A 25,700-nucleotide genomic window follows, 5' to 3' on the forward strand; every position below is an offset into this window, starting at 1 on the left:
CTACGGAATACAATTAGTAGGCGGTACATGTATTTATCACTGTTTATACCGGCATAAACGCAGGTCGACTTATCGATATCTCATGAAGTCGTTTAGACAATGTAATGTATTCAATGACATGCTGCTTTAAACGTCCAGCTAGCCTATATCTAACGCTTGCCATTTCAAGGTGTAGACATGATATTTAACGAAAGAGGAATATAGTGTAAGCAAACATGCGTAAGTGTTCAATATTCTGCGTAGTATATAATTTCAATTATTAAGGATATCAGCTTATATTCGATAATGTCTTGTAACAACCAAGCCTTAATTCACAGAGAATATTTGTATGGTTACAAGTGATATATTTTTGTAACTTATATAATCGTACTCTCTCCGTTTGAATGCGACAAATTTATCAATTTGATTCACTGTTAAATGAATTTTTTTTTTTTTTTTGAAAAAATAAGTACACACAAAACAGGAAGAAGTGACGTCATATGCAAAATATTTTCATTAACAACTTCAGAATAATGGAGAACAACATCAGTGGAAGTCACTCAGATTTTAAAAAAAAATTTTTTATGACTGTTTACATAGCTGACTACATTATTTATCTGTTTATTACCATTCGTTCTATGTTTAAAGAGGCTTCTTGTTTCCAGCGTCTGAGTTCGGTTTCCATGTGGCTGATTATGTTGTATTCGCCGGTATGATACTGATTTCTTTAGGAATAGGTGAGTGTTTGATGATAAGACATATTATATCTTAATGTCACAGATTTTAAATACATAAAAGTACATAAATCACATACATATAATACATTAAAATGTCCAGCCTTATCAGACTTACGAAACACTAATAAATATTAACATTTTCAATATTATGCATAAAACCCTACTTACCTTTCACAGGTCATTATATAATATTTGTACAGAAATAGTATTTTTAATCTGTTCTTACATGTCACCCTATATAGGGATCTATACATGTTTAGAGTATCAAATAGGTTATAAACATGACAATCCCTTAAGTCACATTTTGCAGTGAATTATATTAAGTATGATCATATAAATCTATACATTCACATTCCATCGTTGAATATAGATGTATAAGCATTCAAGTTATTTGTGTTCATGTTATACTGATTTTTCAACAATAGCTTTATGATATAAGATATCAACACCACTATATGTATATATAGGGGAGGAGAATTCACAATTTTTTATTTTTTTTTTTACCTAACATTGATATTTGAGAGTATCGAGGACACTATATAAAACTATATGATTCTACTCTTTATTATTAGCTCACCTGGTCCGAAGGACCAAGGTGAGCTTATGCCATACCGTGGCGTCCGTCGTCCGTCCGTTGTCGTCCGTCTGTCGTCCGTCCGTCCGTCCGCCCGTCAACAATTGACTTATTTGACTTCTTCTTCATAACCGCTGATCGGAATTTGAACAAATTTGGTCAGAAGCATCCCTATGGGTAGGGGACTCAAAATTGTACAAATGATGGGGCTGACCCCCTGGGGGCCTCTGGGGCAGGGCCAAAAGGGGTCAATTTGGCGATATTGATATAAACGACTTCTTCTATGAAACCAAGCAATGGCTTTCATTCATATTTGCTTGGTAGCATCACTATGGGGTGGGGATTCAAAATTGTACAAATGATGGGCTGACCCCCCCCCCCCCCCCCCCCTCCCCAGGGGCCTGAGGGGCGGGGCCAAATGTGGTCAATTGGGCTATATTGATATAAACGACTTCTTCTCTGAAACCGAGCAATGGCTGTCATTCATATATGCTTGGTAGCATCACTATGGGGTGGGGGATTCAAAATTGTACAAATGATGGGGCTGACCCCCCCCCCCTCCCCAGGGGCCTGAGGGGCGGGGCCAAATGTGGTCAATTGGGCTATATTGATATAAACGACTTCTTCTCTGAAACCGAGCAATGGCTGTCATTCATATATGCTTGGTAGCATCACTATGCGGTGGGGGATTCAAAATTGTACAAATGATGGGGCTGACCCCCCCCCCCCCCCCCCCCCCCCCCCCCCCTCCCCAGGGGCCTGAGGGACGGGGCCAAATGTGGTCAATTTGGCTATATTGATATAAACGACTTCTTCTCTGAAACCAAGCAATGGCTGTCGCTCATATGTGCCTGGTAGCATCATTATGGGGTGGGGATTCAAAATTGTACAAATGATTTTTTTTTTTTTTGATGGGACAAGCATCATTCTTGTTTCATATCTCATGAAACCAGGTGAGCGATACAGGCCCTCTGGGCCTCTTGTTTTCTCTATCCAAATACATTATATATAAACACATTAATAATGTGTTCGGAGTAGAAATCAGCAAAATGGGATTAGTTCATTACCACCCCATAACTGCGATTTCTCTTTGGTAGGCGTTATACATGAACATTGTCGTCTTTAAAAGAATCATTTGGAATGTTATAACATCTATATCATTTTATTCATGAATATAAAGACATAACGAGCGATGAAATGTGTTGCTCGTTATGAAGGCAAATAAAAACAACTAAATCGTTCGAAGAGGCAAACCTTTCCTTTTCTGGTATATAATGCGCCTGAAACATCATTTCTAAGTTTTAACTTTCTACCACAGCAGTTGGGAGTTATTTAACTCCTAAGGCTTCAATCAATCCTTACAACTGTTGTAAATCCCGATAGTAATGAATATTCAGGACAAAATTGTAAATTCGCTCTCACTAGTCGTAGGCATTCATGTTACAGTAGGAAGTCGGTGTCATAAGGTAGGAACATTTATAATTAAACAGTAATACACTATAAAGAGCACTGATCAATTCAGTTTTAAACAAACATGGGGGTTACAAACTTTGATGTAGTTCTTATGCTACCCTTACCCAGTTATTCTCGTGCAAGGCAATTAAATTATCTCCCTTTCAGTATTTACTATGGTGGCATATTTCTGCCATCGTGTTATTTTAGGTCGCGTTACGGTAACACGACTTGTCGAGGTAATTACGTGGACAAGTCGTGTTACTAACACGGCAAGTCGTGTTATTATGACGACCTGTCGCGATAATTTATCACGACCGGTCAAGTTAGGTTATCGCGGATCTCGACCTAAAATGTGCTTTTGCCCAGATATGCCATCTACTTACGTTGTCGAGATAGGTTATAAATGGACACCAACCGTTTCGGAACGTCTCGGGCTTTACACTGAGACATTGGTATATCAGCTCAATTATTTGGTTTAAAAGTATTAATAATAATACTTCAGATCTGAATATTGTCAAAAACAACATTGGACAGAGCACACATTATGTTTAATAAATATTAAAAATTCTAAAACGCATTCAATCATAACTAAATTATCCATCAATTTTAATTCCTTTCTGTACAGTACCTCAATAATATACTCACAGTCTGATTATTTATCCAAAATGGTGACCTGTATGATTTCATTTATTTTTTTTAAAGCAAATCTAAAAGGTATGGAAAGAAATTACAAAACACATAGGAATAAAATTAAAACAAAAGTTAATGTTCAATAAAATTTTAATTCCAATCAGAATCTGAAGAAACAGAATTCAAACCCAAAAATGAACCATATAATGTGTTCTACAAAGGAATTTTATCAATGATCAAATGTTGCATACCAACCTATATAGATATATATATATATATAGTTAAATGCCTGTGGAAATCAATAACTTGTTAATAGTTTTGAAAAAACCTGAAAGTCATCAGTATCAATTCAAAGCTATTTTTAACCATTAAAATATATATGGAGTATCTGCAAATCAATCACACAAATTTGTTTGTGTCGGTTATATCTAAAATATCTTAAGCCCGAGACGGCTGGGTGTCCATTTATAACCTATCTCGAGAACATAAGTAGATGGCATATCTGGGCAAAAGCACATTTTAGGTCGAGATCCGCGATAACCTAACTTGACCGGTCGTGATAAATTATCGCGACAGGTCGTCATAATAACACGACTTGCCGTGTTAATAACACGACTTGTCGACATAATTATCTCGACAAGTCGTGTTACCGTAACGCGACCTAAAATAACACGATGGCAGAAATATGCCACCATAATTTACATATACAAAAATGTAGCTAAATGTAATTCTAAAGCATGCATATGAGACCGGAAATCAGCTTCTGTGACGTAGTACACCAAATGGGTACACAATATTCTGACACTCATGACGTTTTTCACTAGGTGTGTATTCCGCCTGTTCCGGGGGCGGACAGAAGACAACCTTGGAGTATCTGGTGGGGAATCGTCGACTGAAGATGTTACCGGTCGCCGTTTCTCTTGTTGTTACATTTGAATCGTCCATATTGGTCCTCGGCTTCCCTGCTGAAGTTTACATCTATGGAGGCGATCTGATCTGGGCGAGTGTGGCATTAATGTTCACAATACTTATAGCAACACGGATAGTTGTTCCCATGTTCCACCCGCTTAAGCTTACAAGTGTGTTTGAGGTAAGAAAGACTTATTAATTCATTGTGCAATAGGATATATGTGAAAACACGTTTAGATGCATTTAGAACAGCAATATATAGCTGTTTCATTCGTCTGAGAAAATATGCGGGAAGCCTGATAAGAAAAAGGTCAAATCAAAACACGCAGCATTCAATGGAAACTAATATATCCCATTATTCTACTGATATTTGAGTAGCGAGGGGAATTATGTTAGTGTATACTTTTGAACTTTTGTTACTTTTTTTATATTGCCCTGTAGGTAAGGATTTTAGCTGCTGCTCCCATGATCTGCAACAGGCGACTAAATTTGGTTCATCATTTCTCTTTTTTCGAATCAACTTTCTTCTTCCTAATGTCCCCTTGCCACTGCGTCTATTTTAGACATAAATTGAATATTCGACCCTGTGATGAAGGCTTTGGGTTAAATCTCCTTGCCAAGTCATACCAGAGTCCTTTATAACGGTAGTAACATTTTTGAGAGCTTGACGACAGATTGCCCTTTTGTCAGTATAATGTGATTGGATGTTTTTTTTTTTTTTATTCAGTTACAATATATATACATTTGTAAGACAGAAAATGATATAATGAGAATGCAAATATATGCAAATGATGCTTACCCGCAAAGCACTGTCATTTATAATGACTATGAATACCACAGCCAGGTAGTTCATTGTTAACAATGTTTTGATAAAGTGCTATAATTCTCCAATCGAGATACGTTACTCAATAGACGAATAAATAATGTCAGACATACATTGTTAAATATTGTAAATTCGTTTGTATATCACAATTTTCATTCGCGTATATTCAAAAACATCATCTTACAAGTAAAAAGAATATCGTTTAGATTTTTTGCATGAAGTGACTTATAATTTCATCGCTAATTTTTGTAATATTAACCACTAATTAGGTATTATATATTTTTTTTATCTATTTTTTTTTCAGTATTTTGAACTTCGATACAAAAGCAAAGCACCCCGAACATTGGGCACAGTCATTGGAATGTTGTATTACGTAAGTTATTTACAGATATCCACTCTTGTGAAACATAGTGAGAACTTTCTGTCTTTTACAAAAATACCTCATACAAATGTTATTACGAATCATTTTAGTTACCCCGTATTTGCACGCTAACTATTTCAAGATAACGAAATACCGAATGCGTCTGTTTTCGAGATAACGGAATACCGAATACCTTTGTTTTCGAGATTAGGGAATAGCGAATGTCTCTGTTTTCGAGATTACGGAATACTGAATGCTTCTGTTTTGAGAGTGCGGAATATCGAATGCCTCTGTTTCGAGATTACGGAAAAAACCAAGGCCTCTGTTTCGAGATTACGGAATATCGAATGCCTCTGTTTTAGAGATAACGGAATATCGAATGTCTCTGTTTTAGAGATTACGGAATATCGAATGCCTCTGTTTTAGAGATAACGGAATATCGAATGTCTCTGTTTTCGAGATTACGGAATACCGATTACCTCTGTTTTAGAGATAACGGAATATCGAATGCCTTTGTTTTCGAGATTACGGAATAGCGAATGTCTCTGTTTTAGAGATAACGGAATATCGAATGCCTTTGTTTTCGAGATTACGGAATACCAATTGCCTCTGTTTTAGAGATAACGGAATAGCGAATGTCTCTGTTTTCGAGATTATGGAATACCGAATGTCTCTGTTTTCGAGATTACGGAATACCGAATGTCTCTGTTTTCGAGATTACGGAATACCGAATGTCTCTGTTTTCGAGATTACGGAATACCGAAATCATTTTGCTTTACTAATCCACCTATCATTATAGATTGTTTACATGGGTATCGTGCTTTACGGACCAGCCATAGCTTTGGAGGCAGGTAAGTGCAGAAATATATACACAGAAGCTTATCATTTGCATATTCAACCAAATCATTGAAATATTAAATCGTCATAGAATGATTTTACGAATACCAACATTATAAGGAAACCCTAATATGTTAACTCTAAATTGATAAAAAAAAAAACAATTGCGAAATATGAACAAAAAATATAGAGGGACTTTTGAATAAGTACAGGGAGAATAAAACCATGCGTCCTAGAATTGTAAGCGTCCTTTTCTACGTGGACAACACCCACTGTGAAAATCAAGGTCAAATCCGAGTTGAGTCTCGTTCTTGAAATGACAGCTAGGGTGGTGACAACGCAACAATGTGATAAATTACAATGAAGAGTGTAATATTCGACATTTATTAAGTCAAACTTGTATTCAGAACAAAACCTCTTGCGATATGTAAATGCTGCAGATAGGAAATATGGTCGTTAATATCAAGAAAGGGAAAGTTTAAGAGAAGTATGATATACACTTGTAGAGTATTACAATTATATAACTGGACGGATATAAGTTACCAATAAAAAGACACGAATCATATAAAGAAAGAAACAAAGACGATCCGATCATAACAAAACAAAAAGAGAAAACAGGCATAAAGGGCCAAAAAGAAAATAGAAATAAAAAAAATATGACGATCAGATCAAATAAGGGACAAACTAAAATATATTGAAGCACGTGCAATTTTTGTGTTAAATTAATATTTTTTCATCGAGCTTATTAATGTCTATCTATAGCGACCTGAATTTCGTTATTGATGTTAAAATGAACAAAACGCTTTATTACATTATTACATTCCACTGACATTCAACACCAATACATGAATACCGACATACTATTGACACAATAATTCTGAAAATCAATAAAATGTAGGTGGAAAAGAACCAAGATATAGCTTTGTAATACTGTATTTAACATTTCATACACGGTATGAAAAAACGGTCCATCACTTTTATATTTTCCAGTGACAGACTTTCCATTCTGGGCCTCTGTCTTCACCGTAGCAGGGACAGCCATCATTTATACTTCCATTGTAAGTCTGCTTTAAATGTTTGAAAAAAAAGTTCTTTCTATGACCTTTTATACATATTTGTTCCATAAAGGTCACATTTAAACTATATAATATTTTTAAAAGACTATCTTTATGCATTGTAATGCTTATAAAAACGGAGTAATTGTTTATAGATGCTATTGTAGAAGTCGGACAGAAGACAATAGTGTGGACGCATGTATTACAATGTCTTATTATACATTATATCTCCGTACAGGGCGGACTCAAGGCGGTCGTGTGGACGGATGTATTACAATGTCTGATCATGACCATAGGCATGATTGCTGTAATTATAAAGGTAAAAATCATCGGTCTCCATTTGTTATTGATAGCACGTGCAGATTATCTTTATATGTCGTATACGGGTCGATATTTTTTAAGAGGAGATTTAAGAGCCCAGCTGCTTCTGAAAATAAAGATGGCTCGAAATCCAGACACATTCCATGGTATTTAGCTTCAGGGTCAATGTAGCACCTCAATCATTTATATCTTAACCACATTGTACATTGGAGTGGGCAGCAAAAATAGTGAGAATTCTTTGTTCTCAGCGGAGTTTCAACACTTGACCGCTGTCCTAAATTGAAATTCCTTACATTTTGAACAAGTAAGACTACATGTACGTTTGATCAGTCCGCCACAGCGATGATGCATCATATACTTAAATTGTCAACAGATAAATAATTAATCAGCACTAATGAGAATGTTGTTATCTTACGTAAACAAAATTCAGACGGTTTCTGAAGTACCAATGAAATGTGGCAATGATCTACTCAAAGATAAACAAATTTGTGAAGTTCAAGCTTCACTTCAAATTTTATGCTCTCTATATCAGCAGATGGACGCGTTCGATTGTAAAGAAAAGCAGCGAAGACGCATGTCACCGATGCCCTTCTTACGCATTCAATAGTGATTCCTCATATCCCAGACACATAACCTTATGATTACCTATAACAAAACAATTACTGTGTCCTAACAAAGCAATGAAACTGACTTTTATGGAATCAGTGTCAAGATGGAAACCAAAGCAAGATTTTACGTGCACAAGTCTTTTAGATAAAGTACACCAATACGAATATGATTGTGTCCCAAAAGAATGAGCGTCCGCTAGCTTTGCCAGCAAGCACATCATATGTGGATCAAGGCCAAATCGAAATAATGAATGTCTAACAGTGTATCTAACACTTGATCAGATGGAAATAGCAGAAAGTTCAAACTGAATTCAAAAATTGCCACATTCGCGAAATCATAAATGACGTCAGTGGTGCCACTAATCTTACTTACGACAATAAAGAACAAAAAGATAAGGATTCTGATCATAAAGACAGCCATTGTTTTGAATCGCTCGACTCTCCGTGAAAAAAAGATGCGGATCCTCTCTTGTTTTTCATTTTCAATCTGTTATAAATATATAATGTTATAGATAATGATTGGATTTCATTATTTCAGCATCGTTAACTACCCAGTATGTTTATGATTTGGTTTCTACCTTTTATTGTATTTTAGGGTACGATGGATGTAGGAGATTTTGGAAAGGTCTTCCAAATTAATTACGAGAATCTTAGACTGAACTACATAAAGTAAGTAAGCGACAACAATATAATGTATTGTGTTAACTGTAGTAGTTGTCATGTTATTTGTGAGAATCATTTTCTTTTTTCTTTTTTTTATTCAATTTTTATTTTGTATCGAGGGAAAAGCTGTATATTGTTATTATGTAGTTTCAATTATCATTGTTTCCCCTCAGACAAACCCATCTATAGAACCATTGTTTCTGTGCATCGCAACTCCAAGACAATTATTCCCTGGCTCTAGAGGAGAGATAGTGCAAAACTTTTTAACTTTAATGTACCAAAAGTGTCAGTTGTTTAGTTGCCATGAATACTTTCTAAAATATATTTTCATATATTTAAAGAATAACCATTATAAGATATGAAATACGAACAAGTAGTTATTTTTCAAAGCTCCAAGCGGTGTCAGATGAAACTCAATGTAAATAATCGATTTAAGTACCGAACGTATGGATAGGGAAGTGATAAGCTACAAAATACATGTATGAAGAGAGCTGCGAGGTGAAGTAATTATGATATATGATTTAATTTCTAATTCTAGTTTTGATCCCGACCCGACGGTTCGTCACACTTTCTGGTCACTATTTATAGGGTCAGTCATTGGTTTGTTTGGAATGGCATTCAACCAAGCAACAGTTCAGCGGATCAGCTCGGTCATGACCCCAAAGGAAGCCAGGAAGTACGAATCTTTTAACGAGGGAAAATGATTACATTTAGTTTTATCGCCATTTTTCATTTGGTTTGTTTTCTTGTCCACTAAAGGCTAATTAACTACTTTTGCCAGTAAATGATATCATCAAATATTAATGACTTACGCTTCATAAGTTGTTTGTGTCAAATGGTGTCGATTTCAGTGATTATACATCTATCAAAAGACATTATAACCGATTGCGTACTGTTGCTGATTCCGTTAAATATTTACATTGGAAACTAAAATAACTAATACTTTCGGAATTTTTGTTGCTTTCATGGGACTACAAATCTGCAAATCAATACGTTCACGAATAAATTTCATGTATTGAAAAGTTATCTTAAGATGTCGGTAAATAAAAATTATTCTATAAAAGTGATACTTGTAAAATCGTTGATGCTATAAATATTTGTTTTAATATGTTTACACCACGAGGAAGAAGGCTCGAAAAAATATTGGATATTTACACCATGAGGGTTAAGACTCGCCACGAAAATATTGGATAATATAATGATACCAGTACAGTAAGATAATGATAGCATATACTTGTTTTATATTGGCTAGGTTCTTGTTGACATTTTCATTCACTGTTTAGATGCATTAAAATTTCTAAATTTTCTGTTTTCCAGACTTCTCTATTTCGCCGGTCCCGTGTACTTTTTATTCGGCCTAATTGTAAATATAGAAGGGCACGTGATGTTCGCCTACTTTAACTTTGTCGGTTGTGATCCCGTTGAGGCTGGTGTCATCCGAAACGCGAACCAGGTATATATGGATCTTACTGGAGACGTAAATACATATACATATCTATGTCACAAGGTCGTACCAGCTATAGTATGGTAGTATGGAATTGGTTTTCAATTCCGTTTTCAATAAAGTCATGTATGACATCTACGCTTAAAACCAGGATCACACTATTGGAAATATTGCTTACACCGAAAACTCACTTTTTTGTAAAAAGGTCAATTTCTTAAAAAGCTACTTATATTAGGAATGCAAACCTGTATTAAATCACTGTGCTTTATTTGACACAGATAAGATTTTCGCACGTTTCCGAATTCTATCAGATAAATGCAATTATGAATTGGTGTGCCAAAATTATTTTAAATATATACAGTTTATAGAAAGTGATATTAGCGCTTTCATGATTTAGTGGTATTCTTCCAGCGCAAGAACCGCTTAAATAAGATCACCTCTAAAATAGCTACGTTTACAGTATACATCTCCATTTCTATTACTAATGGACCCCGTGGTTTAGGGCAGAGGGCTATGTTTACTCTCATTACTGATTTTAAAAGATTTCTGTTATATTGACGTCATACTGGACCCCGTTGTTAAGGACAATGGGATATGCTTACTCTAATTACTGATACATGTATATATGTTATATAGACATCATAATGGTTATACAAGTTATAATGGATCGCATGGCTAAGAACAGGTGGCTATACTTACTGGTATATTTTGCATTACATGTTCAACATTACAACGTAAATCAAGCATTTTTAATTCTAAATGACTGTTGATTTTATTCAGAATTGTGTTTGTGTGTTTATACCAGTTATTACCTTATATGGTAGTGAGGGTGTTCCATGGATTTCCTGGACTCGCCGGGTTGTTTCTTGCTTCTTTGTTCAGCGCTTCCTTAAGGTAAGGTTTTTCGGAAACTTCATGAATCTTTTTTTTAATGATAAGATATCGTTACCTGGCCGTTATATGTTCAATTCATGCGAGCGATGAAGGCAAACATGAGACTGTTCGTAATAAACCATGAAGACCGTGGGTAAATTTAAATATCAACAATTCGTTGAAAGTATTCTGGGTTTTGTTTTGTTTTTGGTTTTCGTTTTTATGAGACGTGCCGCTACCCTTGTTTTCTTTTTGTTAACGTGATATTACTTGGATTTTACCTATAATGACACATGATATGTTACGCCAGGTCTTATTGGCCTTGTTCTTCTCCCGGGTCTCCGTGTGAATCTATATATTTTCATAATCTTTAACCTGTTTTATCTAATTACGATTTATTTGCATGTCAGCATTATCGTTGTTATTCTTGCAGAAATCTGTTAAATGTACATGAACCTAAAAATAGAAAACGCTTTTGGAGCTTCTGTTCTATTTCGCCTTGTATTTTTTGTCGGTGAATATTTCCTGTAATAATAATATCAGACGGTTTCTCGGTTATACGCATATTCTTGTTCATACTCAAACATATCGAAGTGTACTAATCAAATAAACTAAACTCTGATTCTGATATTTTATGCGATTCAGCACGATTTCATCAGGACTAAGTTCCCTAAGCGCCCAAACAGTTGAAGATTTCATCAAACCGCGGTATAAGGATATGCCTGATCGTAAAGCGACGGCCATAGCCAAGGTATCAGGTATGTCTGATAGCCAAGGTCTCAGGTATGTCGCATAGCCAAGGTGTGTCTCATAGCCAAGATATTAGGTAGGTCTGATAGCCAAGGTATCAGGTATGTCTCAAAGCCAAGGTATCAGGTATATCTCATAACCAAGGTATCAGGTATGTCTCATAGCCAAGGTCTCAGGTGTGTCTCATAGCCAAGGTATCAGGTGTCATAGCAAAGGTATCAGGTGTCATAGCCAAGGTATCAGGTGTCATAGCCAAGGTATCAGGTGTCATAGCCAAGGTATCAGGTGTGTCTGATAGCCAAGGTCTCAGGTTTGTCTGATAGCCAAGGTATCAGGTATGTCTCATAGCCAAGGTATCAGGTGTCATAGCCAAGGTATCAGGTGTCATAGCCAATGTATCAGGTGTCATAGCCAAGGTATCAGGTTTCATAGCCAAGGTATCAGGTATGTATCATAGCCAATGTATCAGGTGTCATAGCCATGGCATCAGGTATGTCTGATAGCCAAGGTATCAGGTATGTCTGATAGCCAAGGTCTCAGGTGTGTCTCATAGCCAAGGTATCAGGTATGTCTCATAGCCAAGGTATCAGGTATGTCTCCTAGCAAAGGTATCAGGTGTCATAGCCAAGGTATCAGGTAAGTCTCCTAGCCAAGGTATCAGGTATGTCTCGTAGCCAAGGTATCAGGTATGTCTAATAGCCAAGGTATCATGTATGTCTCATAGCCAAGGTATCAGGTATGTCTAATAGCCAAGGTATCATGTATGTCTCATAGCCAAGGTATCAGGTAAGTCTCCTAGCCAAGGTATCAGGTGTGTCTCAAAGCCAAGGTATCAGGTATGTCTAATAGCCAAGGTATCAGGTATGTCTCATAGCCAAGGTATCAGGTAAGTCTCCTAGCCAAGGTATCAGGTGTGTCTCAAAGCCAAGGTATCAGGTGTCATAGCCAAGGTATCAGGTATGTCTGATAGCCAAGGTATCAGGTATGTCTCAAAGCCAAGGTATCAGGTATGTCTCATAGCCAAGGTATTAGGTGTGTCTCATAGCCAAGGTATCAGGTATGTCTCATAGCCAAGGTATCAGGTATGTCTCATAGCCAAGGTATCAGGTATGTCTCATAGCCAAGGTATCAGGTATGTCTCATAGCCAAGGTATCAGGTTTCATAGCCAAGGTATCAGGTATGTCTCATAGCCAAGGTATCAGGTGTCATAGCCAAGGTATCAGGTATGTCTCCTAGCCAAGGTATCAGGTATGTCTCATAGCCAAGGTATCAGGTTTCATAGCCAAGGTATCAGGTATGTCTCATAGCCAAGGTATCAGGTGTCATAGCCAAGGTATCAGGTATGTCTCCTAGCCAAGGTATCAGGTGTCATAGCCAAGGTATCGATTGGTGTGTCTCATAGTCAATGTATCAGGTATGTCTCATAGCCAAGGTATCAGGTGTGTCTCATAACCAAGGTATCAGGTATGTCTCATAGCCAAGGTCTCAGGTATGTCTCATAGCCAAGGTATCAGGTATGTCTCATAGCCAAGGTATCAGGTATGTCTCATAGCCAAGGTATCAGGTATGTCTCATAGCCAAGGTCTCAGGTATGTCTCATAGCCAAGGTATCAGGTATGTCTCATAGCCAAGGTATCAGGTAAGTCTCCTAGCCAAGGTATCAGGTATGTCTCAAAGCCAAGGTATCAGGTATGTCTCGTAGCCAAGGTATCAGGTATATCTCATAGCCAAGGTATCAGGTATGTCTAATAGCCAAGGTATCAGGTATGTCTCGTAGCCAAGGTATCAGGTATATCTCATAGCCAAGGTATCAGGTATGTCTAATAGCCAAGGTATCAGGTATGTCTCATAGCCAAGGTATCAGGTATGTCTCATAGCCAAGGTATCAGGTAAGTCTCCTAGCCAAGGTATCAGGTATGTCTAATAGCCAAGGTATCAGGTATGTCTAATAGCCAAGGTATCAGTTATGTCTCATAGCCAAGGTATCAGGTATGTCTCAAAGCCAAGGTATCAGGTGTCATAGCCAAGGTATCAGGTATGTCTGATGGCCAAGGTATCAGGTATGTCTCAAAGCCAAGGTATCAGGTATGTCTCATAGCCAAGGTATCAGGTATGTCTGATAGCCAAGGTATCAGGTGTCATAGCCAAGGTATCAGGTAAGTCTCATAGCCAAGGTATCATGTATGTCTCATAGCCAAGGTATCAGGTAAGTCTGATAGCCAAGGTATCAGGTATGTCTCATAGCCAAGGTATCAGGTATGTCTGATAGCCAAGGTATCAGGTATGTCTCATAGCCAAGGTATCAGGTAAGTCTGATAGCCAAGGTATCAGGTATGTCTGATGGCCAAGGTATCAGGTATGTCTCATAGCCAAGGTATCAGGTAAGTCTGATAGCCAAGGTATCAGGTATGTCTGATGGCCAAGGTATCAGGTATGTCTCATAGCCAAGGTATCAGGTGTCATAGCCAAGGTATCAGGTAAGTCTCATAGCCAAGGTATCAGGTATGTCTGATGGCCAAGGTATCAGGTAAGTCTCCTAGCCAAGGTATCAGGTAAGTCTCATAGCCAAGGTATCAGGTAAGTCTCATAGCCAAGGTATCAGGTTTCATAGCCAAGGTATCAGGTATGTCTCATAGCCAAGGTATCAGGTGTCATAGCCAAGGTATCAGGTATGTCTCCTAGCCAAGGTATCAGGTATGTCTCATAGCCAAGGTATTAGGTGTGTCTCATAGCCAAGGTATCAGGTATGTCTCCTAGCCAAGGTATCAGGTGTCATAGCCAAGGTATCGATTGGTGTGTCTCATAGTCAAGGTATCAGGTATGTCTCATAGCCAAGGTATCAGGTGTCATAGCCAAGGTATCAGGTATGTCTCATAGCCAAGGTCTCAGGTATGTCTCATAGCCAAGGTATCAGGTATGTCTCATAGCCAAGGTATCAGGTATGTCTCATAGCCAAGGTATCAGGTATGTCTCATAGCCAAGGTCTCAGGTATGTCTCATAGCCAAGGTATCAGGTATGTCTCATAGCCAAGGTATCAGGTAAGTCTCATAGCCAAGGTATCAGGTATGTCTCATAGCCAAGGTATCAGGTATGTCTAATAGCCAAGGTATCAGGTATGTCTCATAGCCAAGGTATCAGGTATGTCTCATAGCCAAGGTATCAGGTATGTCTCGTAGCCAAGGTATCAGGTATGTCTCATAGCCAAGGTATCAGGTATGTCTAATAGCCAAGGTATCAGGTATGTCTCGTAGCCAAGGTATCAGGTATATCTCATAGCCAAGGTATCAGGTATGTCTAATAGCCAAGGTATCAGGTATGTCTCATAGCCAAGGTATCAGGTATGTCTCATAGCCAAGGTATCAGGTAAGTCTCCTAGCCAAGGTATCAGGTATGTCTAATAGCCAAGGTATCAGGTATGTCTAATAGCCAAGGTATCAGTTATGTCTCATAGCCAAGGTATCAGGTATGTCTCAAAGCCAAGGTATCAGGTGTCATAGCCAAGGTATCAGGTATGTCTGATGGCCAAGGTATCAGGTATGTCTCAAAGCCAAGGTATCAGGTATGTCTCATAGCCAAGGTATCAGGTATGTCTGATAGCCAAGGTATCAGGTGTCATAGCCAAGGTATCAGGTAAGTCTCATAGCCAAGGTATCATGTATGTCTCATAGCCAAGGTATCAGGTAAGTCTGATAGCCAAGGTATCAGGTATGTCTGATGGCCAAGGTATCAGTATGTCTATCAGGTAGTCTCATAGCCAAGGTATCAGGTATGTCTGATAGCCAAGGGTGCCAAGGTTCAGTAAGTCTGATAGCCAAGGTATCAGGTATGTCTGATGGCCAAGGTATCAGGTATGTCTCATAGCCAAGGTATCAGGTAAGTCTGATAGCCAAGGTATCAGGTATGTCTGATGGCCAAGGTATCAGGTATGTCTCATAGCCAAGGTATCAGGTGTCATAGCCAAGGTATCAGGTAAGTCTCATAGCCAAGGTATCAGGTATGTCTGATGGCCAAGGTATCAGGTATGTCTCAAAGCCAAGGTATCAGGTATGTCTGATAGCCAAGGTATCAGGTGTCATAGCCAAGGTATCAGGTATGTCTCATAGCCAAGGTATCAGGTGTGTCTCATAGCCAAGGTATCAGGTAAGTCTCATAGCCAAGGTATCAGGTATGTCTAATAGCCAAGGTATCAGGTAAGTCTCCTAGCCAAGGTATCAGGTAAGTCTCCTAGCCAAGGTATCAGGTAAGTCTCATAGCCAAGGTATCAGGTATGTCTAATAGCCAAGGTATCAGGTAAGTCTCCTAGCCAAGGTATCAGGTAAGTCTCCTAGCCAAGGTATCAGGTATGTCTCAAAGCCAAGGTATCAGGTGTGTCTCATAGCCAAGGTATCAGGTAAGTCTAATAGCCAAGGTATCAGGTAAGTCTCCTAGCCAAGGTATCAGGTAAGTCTCATAGCCAAGGTATCAGGTGTGTCTGATAGCCAAGGTATCAGGTGTCATAGCCAAGGTATCAGGTATGTCTCATAGCCAAGGTAGCAGGTGTGTCTCATAGCCAAGGTATCAGGTAAGTCTCATAGCCAAGGTATCAGGTATGTCTAATAGCCAAGGTATCAGGTAAGTCTCCTAGCCAAGGTATCAGGTAAGTCTCCTAGCCAAGGTATCAGGTGTGTCTCAAAGCCAAGGTATCAGGTGTGTCTCATAGCCAAGGTATCAGGTAAGTCTCATAGCCAAGGTATCAGGTATGTCTAATAGCCAAGGTATCAGGTAAGTCTCCTAGCCAAGGTATCAGGTAAGTCTCATAGCCAAGGTATCAGGTAAGTCTCATAGCCAAGGTATCAGGTTTCATAGCCAAGGTATCAGGTATGTCTCATAGCCAAGGTATCAGGTGTCATAGCCAAGGTATCAGGTATGTCTCCTAGCCAAGGTATCAGGTGTCATAGCCAAGGTATCGATTGGTGTGTCTCATAGTCAAGGTATTAGGTGTGTCTCATAGCCAAGGTATCAGGTATGTCTCCTAGCCAAGGTATCAGGTGTCATAGCCAAGGTATCAGGTATGTCTCATAGCCAAGGTATTAGGTGTGTCTCATAGCCAAGGTATCAGGTATGTCTCATAGCCAAGGTACCAGGTAACACTCGTAGCAACCAGAGGTTCTGTGTGCCTCAAAGCGAGAAATTAGGTTTATATCATAGCGAGGGATAAAGTATGTGTCAAATCGAAATACTAAGTATTTCGTATAGAGAGAGTTAGAATATCATTATAGCGACGGAATTATGTATGTCTCAAGCGAGAGATAAAGTATGTCTCAAGCGGGAGATAAAATATGTCTCATTGCGAGAGATAAAGTATTTTCGCATTGAGAGAGATAACGTATATCTCATAGCGAGAGATAACGTATATCTCATAGCGAGAGATAAAGTATGTCTCATTGAGAGAGATAAAGTATGTATCATAGCGAGAGATAAAGTATGTATCATAGCGAGAGATTAAGTATGTCTCATAGCGAGAGATAAAGTATGTCTCATTGAGAGAGATAAAGTATGTCTCATTGAGAGAGATAAAGTATGTCTCATAGCGAGGGATGAGGTATTTTTAATAGCGAGAATGAACCGAACTATCCGAAATCGCTATATTATTTAAATGAATATCTTGGTTTACACGTGGTTTCTATCAAATAAACCGAACAGATTGTCTTTTTCAGTTTTATTATATGGAGGACTTTCTCTCACCATCACAGCTATGATAGCCAAAGTACCCGGATCTTTGAGCCAGGTAGAAGATAAAATATTTATTTGACAAGACATTGTAACTAGCTACCCTTGAATGTTGACAGGGGCTTTCATTATATCCCCGAAACGAAATTAGGTGAGGGAGGAGGGTGTATATGGAAATCAGATTGGTCAAAATTGAAATATTATCCGATTAAGCCGAAAAGTGTTATATGAGGATTTTGAAGGTTGTCAATTACATTTGCACTGCATGTATTCTCCAGATTATTGGATGACATTTGCTTGACATCCTCACCAAAATTGCATATACTTAGTTGGACTGTGCCATAGCTACTCCTTGTAAAATTGTTGGTGGAACTAATCAAGTATATAAAATTACAGACCATCTTTACCATGGCAAAATTATCACTATAGACACATTTTTTTTTAGCCAAATATCAATTTTATTCAAACTTGATCGAATGATGCAACTTATTAAACGTAAGGGACAACATGTAGTTATCCATGAATTTTGTTTTTGGTGAAAATTTTGATTGTCAATGTAATCTCGCCAATATTAACACGCTTTGGAATAAAGATTCATAGTTCATGCAGATGCAAATTTAGATGAATTTTGTTCAGATTCACCATTTTTATTAACATTTCCATGATTTGAATAGGGTAACGTATTTGATTTCAATGTATTCATTTGCTCTGCACTATCAAATACTCATCACTGTCGTATGCAATCAAATTAAAATCAGATGTACATTTGCACTACGCTACTCGCCATACGGGTTAGAATTAGGGTAAAGGTTAACCTTAACGTTAGTTAACCTTAACCCTAACTTAACCCTAACCCGTACGGAGAGTAAGCTTAGTGCAAATGTACATCTGATTTTAATTAGATTGTGTCGTATGCAAGTGTTTAATACACAATAGAATAATTAATGCATAGCAAGTGGTTGGCTTACACTTTTTTCTTTTCTTTTATTGTTTGTTTTTTTCACTCAGAAATATGTTTATTCTCAGCATCAAAACATGTTCTTGTTGTTTCTTATATACAGTTTACGTTCTTTTAACCGGCTTCACATATTATTATTTATTATAGCAACCAGCTTCACACGTATTGATTTTCTTTTTTTTTTTTTTTCGTGGCGTTTTTACTCGATAATCTTTTTTTTTAATTTTCCAGATAAGCGGGTCAGTACTTACCTGTTTTGGTGGTCCAATCTCCGGGATGTTTTTCCTCTCCATTTTTTGTCCGTGGGCTACCAAAAAGGTAATCTTGTTTCTAGAACATCAATGATGAAGTTTTACAATTTTCCGTATTTTAAAGACTTAACTTTAAGGTGATAAACATACAGTCTGCTTTGAAAAATATCTAAATTTCAAATACCACCTGGTAAAATATATAAGTGTATATTTAAAGTATGCAAATTAAAAGATGAGGTTATCTATGTATATTAAGAGTTTCTTTCACTTATCAGTGTATTTTTGTGTGTTGCATAATGTTGTTTTCATCAGTAAAAGTACTTTCCGTATTTTCCATCGATTTACTTGTCAATTATCAAACACGTCTGGAACGACACCATTATTCAGTATAAAATATTAAGATATACCTACTGTTTGCTACTTATCTTTTTATATTTTCCTTTCCCAAAACACGACATTTACTACCAAAATACCCTATCTATTCCCAAAATACAGCATTTGTTTCGAAATACAGTATATAAAAGTTTTATATGTCACCACCATTGGCGATAACACGAAGCAGGCGTACATGGTGGTAACGTTTGTAATACTAATGATACGGTCCATATGTGTACCAGTTCGGGTTATCGCCGTTTTATTATAAATGACACGTCCATGGTAAATTGCTATTCCATGCTGTTACTTGAACTGTAATAAAACGAAATAAATCGCATATTTGATTGAATTATGATATACATGTAATTTATCACATTATATAGAAGCACTCTAAGCTTCTTTTGGTGTGTGTGTTTTTTGTTTAGCTTTTCTTTTTTGTGTGTGTGTTTTTTGTGTGTGTTTTTTGTTTGTTTTGTTTTTTGTTTCTGTGTTGTTTTTTTAATTTTTGTTTGTTTGTTTGTTTTATTATTATTATTATTATTGATATAGGGTTTCGTGATTGGAGGAGTAACTTCAATGTTATTTCTTCTCTGGTTATCCCTCGGGTTAAACTTCTTCACGACTTTACCAAGTCAGCCTTGGTTACCACCTAATCCCACCGACAATTGTTTTACGGACTCAATCTTTGAAAATGCTACCGCCTTGGGAAATGCGTCAAGTGACATTTCCTCACGGATTGCAACATACCACAGGGAAATGGACAATTTCAATGCAATAGAACCGTATGTATATAAATATGACTAATTTTAAGTCAATATTTTAATCGGAGTTTCGTCCCATTTCCGTATTATGCGTTATAACATCTAAACTATTCGTTTTGAATATGACTTAACCCTGATTTGACCTAGTTTTACATGGCGGGTGTCATCAATGAAGCAGAAGACGCTTTCCATTTGAAACACCTGGTCTTATTCTCTTTGTATCTTGTATTTATATTTGTGTTGCTATTTGGCCACGTAGATTTAAATGTGGTAAATTTATTGATTTCGAGTTAGAAATACAGTTTCGTTATAAAACCGAAATTCGCTGTTATTTTAGAAACTATGTTTAAGTTTTTTTTTCTATCCATTCTTAAGTGAAATTAAGAAAAATCTCCTTGATAGCTTTGGAGGATATTTCTTACGATATGGCAAAATTCAATCTCACTGTGATTCATTTCTTTACAGAAAATGCTCACATGATATTCCATGGAAATTCAAAGGCGATATATACAAAAGAGACACGGACAGTTGATTAGAGTTTGAGATATGTAAACATATTCAAAGTTTTAATCAACAAGACCTAGACAAATTGTATTATGTCTCGTTTTTCGTTTTATATTTCCGATAATCCAGGCAAGGCCTAGACGAACTATATTCTGTCTCGCTTATGTTTTATATTTCTGAAGACCCAGACAAGGCCTGAACAAACTGTATTCTGTCTCGTTTTTGTTTTATATTTCCGATGACCCCGACAAGGCCTGAACAAACTACAATGTATGTTCTGTCTCGTTTTTGTTTTATATTTCCGATGACCCCGACAAGGCCTGAACAAACTGTATTCTGTCTCGTTTTTGTTTTATATTTCCGATGACCCCGACAAGGCCTAGATAAAACATGTTATGTCTCGTTTTTGTTTTATATTTCCGATGACCCAGACAAGGCCTGGACAAACTGTATTCTGTCTCGTTTTATGTTTTATATTTCCGATGACCCAGACAAGGCCTAGAAAAACTATTTTCTGTCTCGTTTTTACTTTGTTTCCGATGACCCAGACAAGGCCTAGACAACCTGCATTCTGTCTCGTTTTTGTTTTATGTTTCCGACGACCCAGACAAGGCCTGGACAAACTGTATTCTGTCTCGTTTTTGTTAGCTCACCCGCCCGAAGGGCAAGTGAGCTTATGCCGTGGTGCGGCGTCCGTCCGTCCGGCCGTCCAGCCGTCCAGCGTCAACCTTTTCATTCAAACAACTTCTTCTCAATAGCCAAAAGGCCAAGGGACTTGATATTTGGCCTGTAGCATGCTGGGGTAAAGGGCTACCAATTTTGTTCAAATGAATGACCTTGACCTACATTCAAGGTCACAGGGGTGAAATCGGCTTAAATCTGTAGAAATAATTTTGCTATAGCCAAGAGCCTCCAAGACCTGATATTAGGCCAATAGAATGCTGGAATGAAGGACTAGAAAATTTTAATATGAATAAAACTAGCTTACAATGATATTTGAATAAAGAGGTAATCAACATAGTATCCTTAGAAATGACCTCAATCAACTTCAAAGTTGCTGTAGAGCCAGGTGAGCGATACAGGCCCATTGGGCCTCTTGTTTTATATTTCCGATGACCCAGACAAGGCCTGGACAAACTGTATTCTGTCTCGTTTTTGTTTTTATATTTCCGATAACCCAGACAAGGCCTGGGCACACTACATTCTGTCTTGTTTTCGTTTTATGTTTCCGATGACCCAGACAAGGTCTGGACAAGCTATATTCTGTCTCGTTCTTGTTATATATTTCCGATGACCCAGACAAGGCCTGGGCAAACTATATTCTATCTCGTTTTATGTTTTATGTTTCCGATGACCCAGACAAGGCCTAGACAAACTATAGTCTGTCTCGTTTTTGTTATATATTTCCGATGACCCAGACAAGGCCTGGACAAACTATTCTGTCTCGTTCTTGTTATATATTTCCGATGACCCAGACAAGGCCTGGGCAAACTATATTCTATCTCGTTTTATGTTTTATGTTTCCGATGACCCAGACAAGGCCTAGACAAACTATATTCTGTCTCGTTTTTGTTATATATTTCCGATGACCCAGACAAGGCCTGGACAAACTGTATTCTGTCTCGTTTCGCTGGTTTGGAGCCATAGGTGTCATGACGACTATTGTTGTGGGAGCCTTTGTGAGTTATCTTACAGGTACGTGGAGTTTCTATGAACCATTGCTATTCATAATCGGAACATCGAAACGGTTAATAACAAGCTACGTACATCCTCTGTATACAACTATAGATAATGTCATATCCTAAACTATACAATTCGTTTACAAAAAATAAGATGTTTTGTGACAAACTATTATTTTGTGTCACGATCTTGAGACTATACGGCTTTAAAAATAAACGAACAAAGCGCGTATTTGTTGTGTTTAGGATGTGCATTTAACAGTTTTCTCTTTATTTAAGCTCACATTAAGATATCATATAGGTACAATGTAGTATTAATTATCAAGAAGGCAATGATATTGTATATTTTAATAAAGCATGTTGCAATACATAACCAAATGGATATTCTAACCTCTCGTCAAAGTTGAATCTACAAAAGCACAATACATGAACAAACATATTACCGCCATTCCAAACACCCTGATGAAACGGGATATTCTTCGACGCATTGTGTGATGTTAAGCGGAACGTTTGGCGCCTTCTCTGATATTAAGTGGAACATGTTCGAGGCCTTATGTGATGTTAAATGGAACATCTTCGACGCCTTGTGTGATATTAAGTGGAACACGCTCGACGCCTTTTGTGATATTAAGTGGAACGTTCGATGCCTTTTGTGATATTAAGCGGAACGTTTTACGCCTTGTGTGGCATTAAGCTGAACGTTCGACACCTTGTCTGATATTAAGTTTAACATGTTCGAGCTTTGTGTGATATTAAATAGAACGTGTTCGACGCCTTGTATCATATCAAGTGGAACGTTCGACGCCTTGTGTGATATATAATGGAACATATTGGATGCCTTGTGTGATAAAATAAGCGAAACGTTCAACGCCTTGTGTGATATTAAGTGGAACGTGTTCGACGCCTTGTATGATATCAAATGGAACATATTCGACGCCTTGGGTGATATTAAGCGGAATATGGTTGACGCTTTGTATGATATTAAGTGGAACATGGTTTACGCCTTGTTTGATATTAAATGGAACATCTTCGATGCCTTGTATGATATTAAGTGGAACTGGGTTGACGCTTTGTGTGATATTAGGTGGAACATGGTTGACGCATTGTGTTATATTAAGTGGAACATGGTTGACGCATTGTGTGATATTAAGTGGGACATGGTTGACGCATTGTGTGATATTAAGTGGAACATGGTTGACGCCTTGTATGATATTAAGTGGAACTGGGTTGACGCTTTGTGTGATATTAAGTGGAACATGGTTGACGCTTTGTGTGATATTAAGTGGAACATGGTTGACGCTTTGTGTGATATTAAGTGGAACATGGTTGACGCCTTGTATGATATTAAGTGGAACTGGGTTGACGCTTTGTGTGATATTAAGTGGAACATGTTCAACGCCTTGTGTGATATTAAGCGGAATATGGTTGACGCTTTGTATGATATTAAGTGGAACATTGTTTACGCCTTGTTTGATATTAAATGGAACATCTTCGATGCCTTGTATGATATTAAGTGGAACTGGGTTGACGCTTTGTATGATATTAAGTGGGACATGGTTGACGCCTTGTATGATATTAAGTGGAACTGGGTTGACGCTTTGTGTGATATTAAGTGGGACATGGTTGACGCCTTGTATGATATTAAGTGGAACTGGGTTGACGCTTTGTGTGATATTAAGTGGAACATGGTTGACGCCTTGTATGATATTAAGTGGAACTGGGTTGACGCTTTGTGTGATATTAAGTGGGACATGGTTGACGCCTTGTATGATATTAAGTGGAACTGGGTTGACGCTTTGTGTGATATTAAGTGGAACATGGTTGACGCCTTGTATGATATTAAGTGGAACTGGGTTGACGCTTTGTGTGATATTAAGTGGAACATGGTTGACGCTTTGTGTGATATTAAGTTGAACTTGATCGACGCCTTGTGTTATATTTAGTGGAACGTGTTCGACGCCTATTTTTCAAGGGTCCCTAAACAAATCTATATTTTCTTTACATTTTTGAATATGTATTTGAAATATTTCACAGAGATGCTTTCCTGTTCTGATAAATTTACTGTAAATTAAAATCGCACAAGGATATATTAAGAGACTTCCGTTGAGCATGTTTGTTTGACACTTTGTTCAATCTGTTTAATTTACAGCATTCACGTTATCCATTGAATTGTATAAACTAGTTATCTGTTTTTAATTAGATTTTTAATCATTTAACAGTTATAATAGATATAGCCAGTACATATATGTGCACATGGAATTTTGGTCAATGTCTGTCAATAACTGAGTGGCATGTATCCTAAACATATTGTTCTTATAAACGTTTAACAATAGTATTTGTTTTGTGCGTAAAGTGTGTATGTTTTTATGATCAACTTATACGAATGAATTATCATTCCTTGACTATTGTATTTATATTTTTTTTTTTTTTTTTTTTTTCATTTAAAATTTAATATCTGTATATTACACACTATAATACTTAAGCAATCGTCGGGGGAATTTATATAGGCATTGCCCGTCATTCGATCCTATTGACATAAAACAACTTAGTCAATACAATTTTAGAAATAAAAATGGAATTATATTTGTTCAAATGTCCTCATTTCCTTAGAATAAGAATTTTGTTGGTATTTTTTGCCTGTTTTCTTATTTATTTCAATTTACTTTGTCTTCGTTGTTTAGAAGGAAACTGTCTAACTAATAATCTACGAATAATTAATGTATTTTTACCCAAAATGTATTTCTAGATCATCCATCTATGGACGAGGTGGATGTGAGATACATATTACCTTTGGGTGACCAGCTGTTTCCATATCTACCAAAGAAAGCTCGTCGATATCTGGAGTTTGGGGTCAATTTCGGAAAGGTGCGTTCGTACAAGTTTTTTGTTATCTAATCCGTTTAGAGAATCAACAGAGAATGCAATCGTATGTGTGGACTGATATTTCCACTGATAGAAATAATCTAATCTATTCAATACATACAAATTTATTCATTGATTTGTTTATGAAGTTCTTTATCTTAGTGTTTAATTATTTTAGGATTAACGAACCCAGTTGAAACTAAAAAATATGGAAATGAATCATCATATATTCACATTGCTGCATTGCTACTTGTTGATTTATATAATAATATGTTTGGTTTAAAAAAAAAAAAATTGCCCTTTGTATTCACAGAGAAGACGATGGTTAGAGCAACAAGATGTCGAAAGCACGAGACCAACTGATCTATATGAAAATATAGATGTGGAACAAGTCGAAATGAATGATAATGGTAGTTTATCTACCAGGACTGGGGATGCTACACACACTCGTTTCAATGATGTAAATGACGTTAGTAAAGATCAAACTACTGGAAGAACTGGGGACAATACAAAATTGTAATGTCATTAAAAATGTTATTAGTTACTGCTATATGCAGGTAGACAATTTGGTTTTAGTATA

General features: G+C 37.2%; 1 protein-coding gene across 1 annotated transcript; it reads left to right on the forward strand.

The window, feature by feature from the left end:
- Window positions 1-215: 215 nt before the first annotated feature.
- Window positions 216-25,700, forward strand: LOC117341892 (sodium-coupled monocarboxylate transporter 1-like). Its single transcript, XM_033903752.1, has 18 exons — window positions 216-219; window positions 645-716; window positions 4,200-4,465; window positions 5,412-5,480; window positions 6,268-6,319; window positions 7,296-7,363; window positions 7,599-7,679; window positions 8,885-8,958; window positions 9,491-9,628; window positions 10,270-10,405; window positions 11,202-11,290; window positions 11,915-12,027; window positions 17,718-17,788; window positions 18,920-19,006; window positions 19,864-20,096; window positions 22,174-22,274; window positions 25,005-25,123; window positions 25,434-25,700. Exons 1-18 carry the CDS (start codon window positions 216-218, stop codon window positions 25,638-25,640), a joined length of 1,980 nt encoding a protein of 659 aa, XP_033759643.1. The 3' UTR covers window positions 25,641-25,700.

This window comes from Pecten maximus, chromosome 14 (assembly GCF_902652985.1).
Source record: "Pecten maximus chromosome 14, xPecMax1.1, whole genome shotgun sequence".
Lineage (NCBI taxonomy): Eukaryota > Metazoa > Mollusca > Bivalvia > Pectinida > Pectinidae > Pecten > Pecten maximus.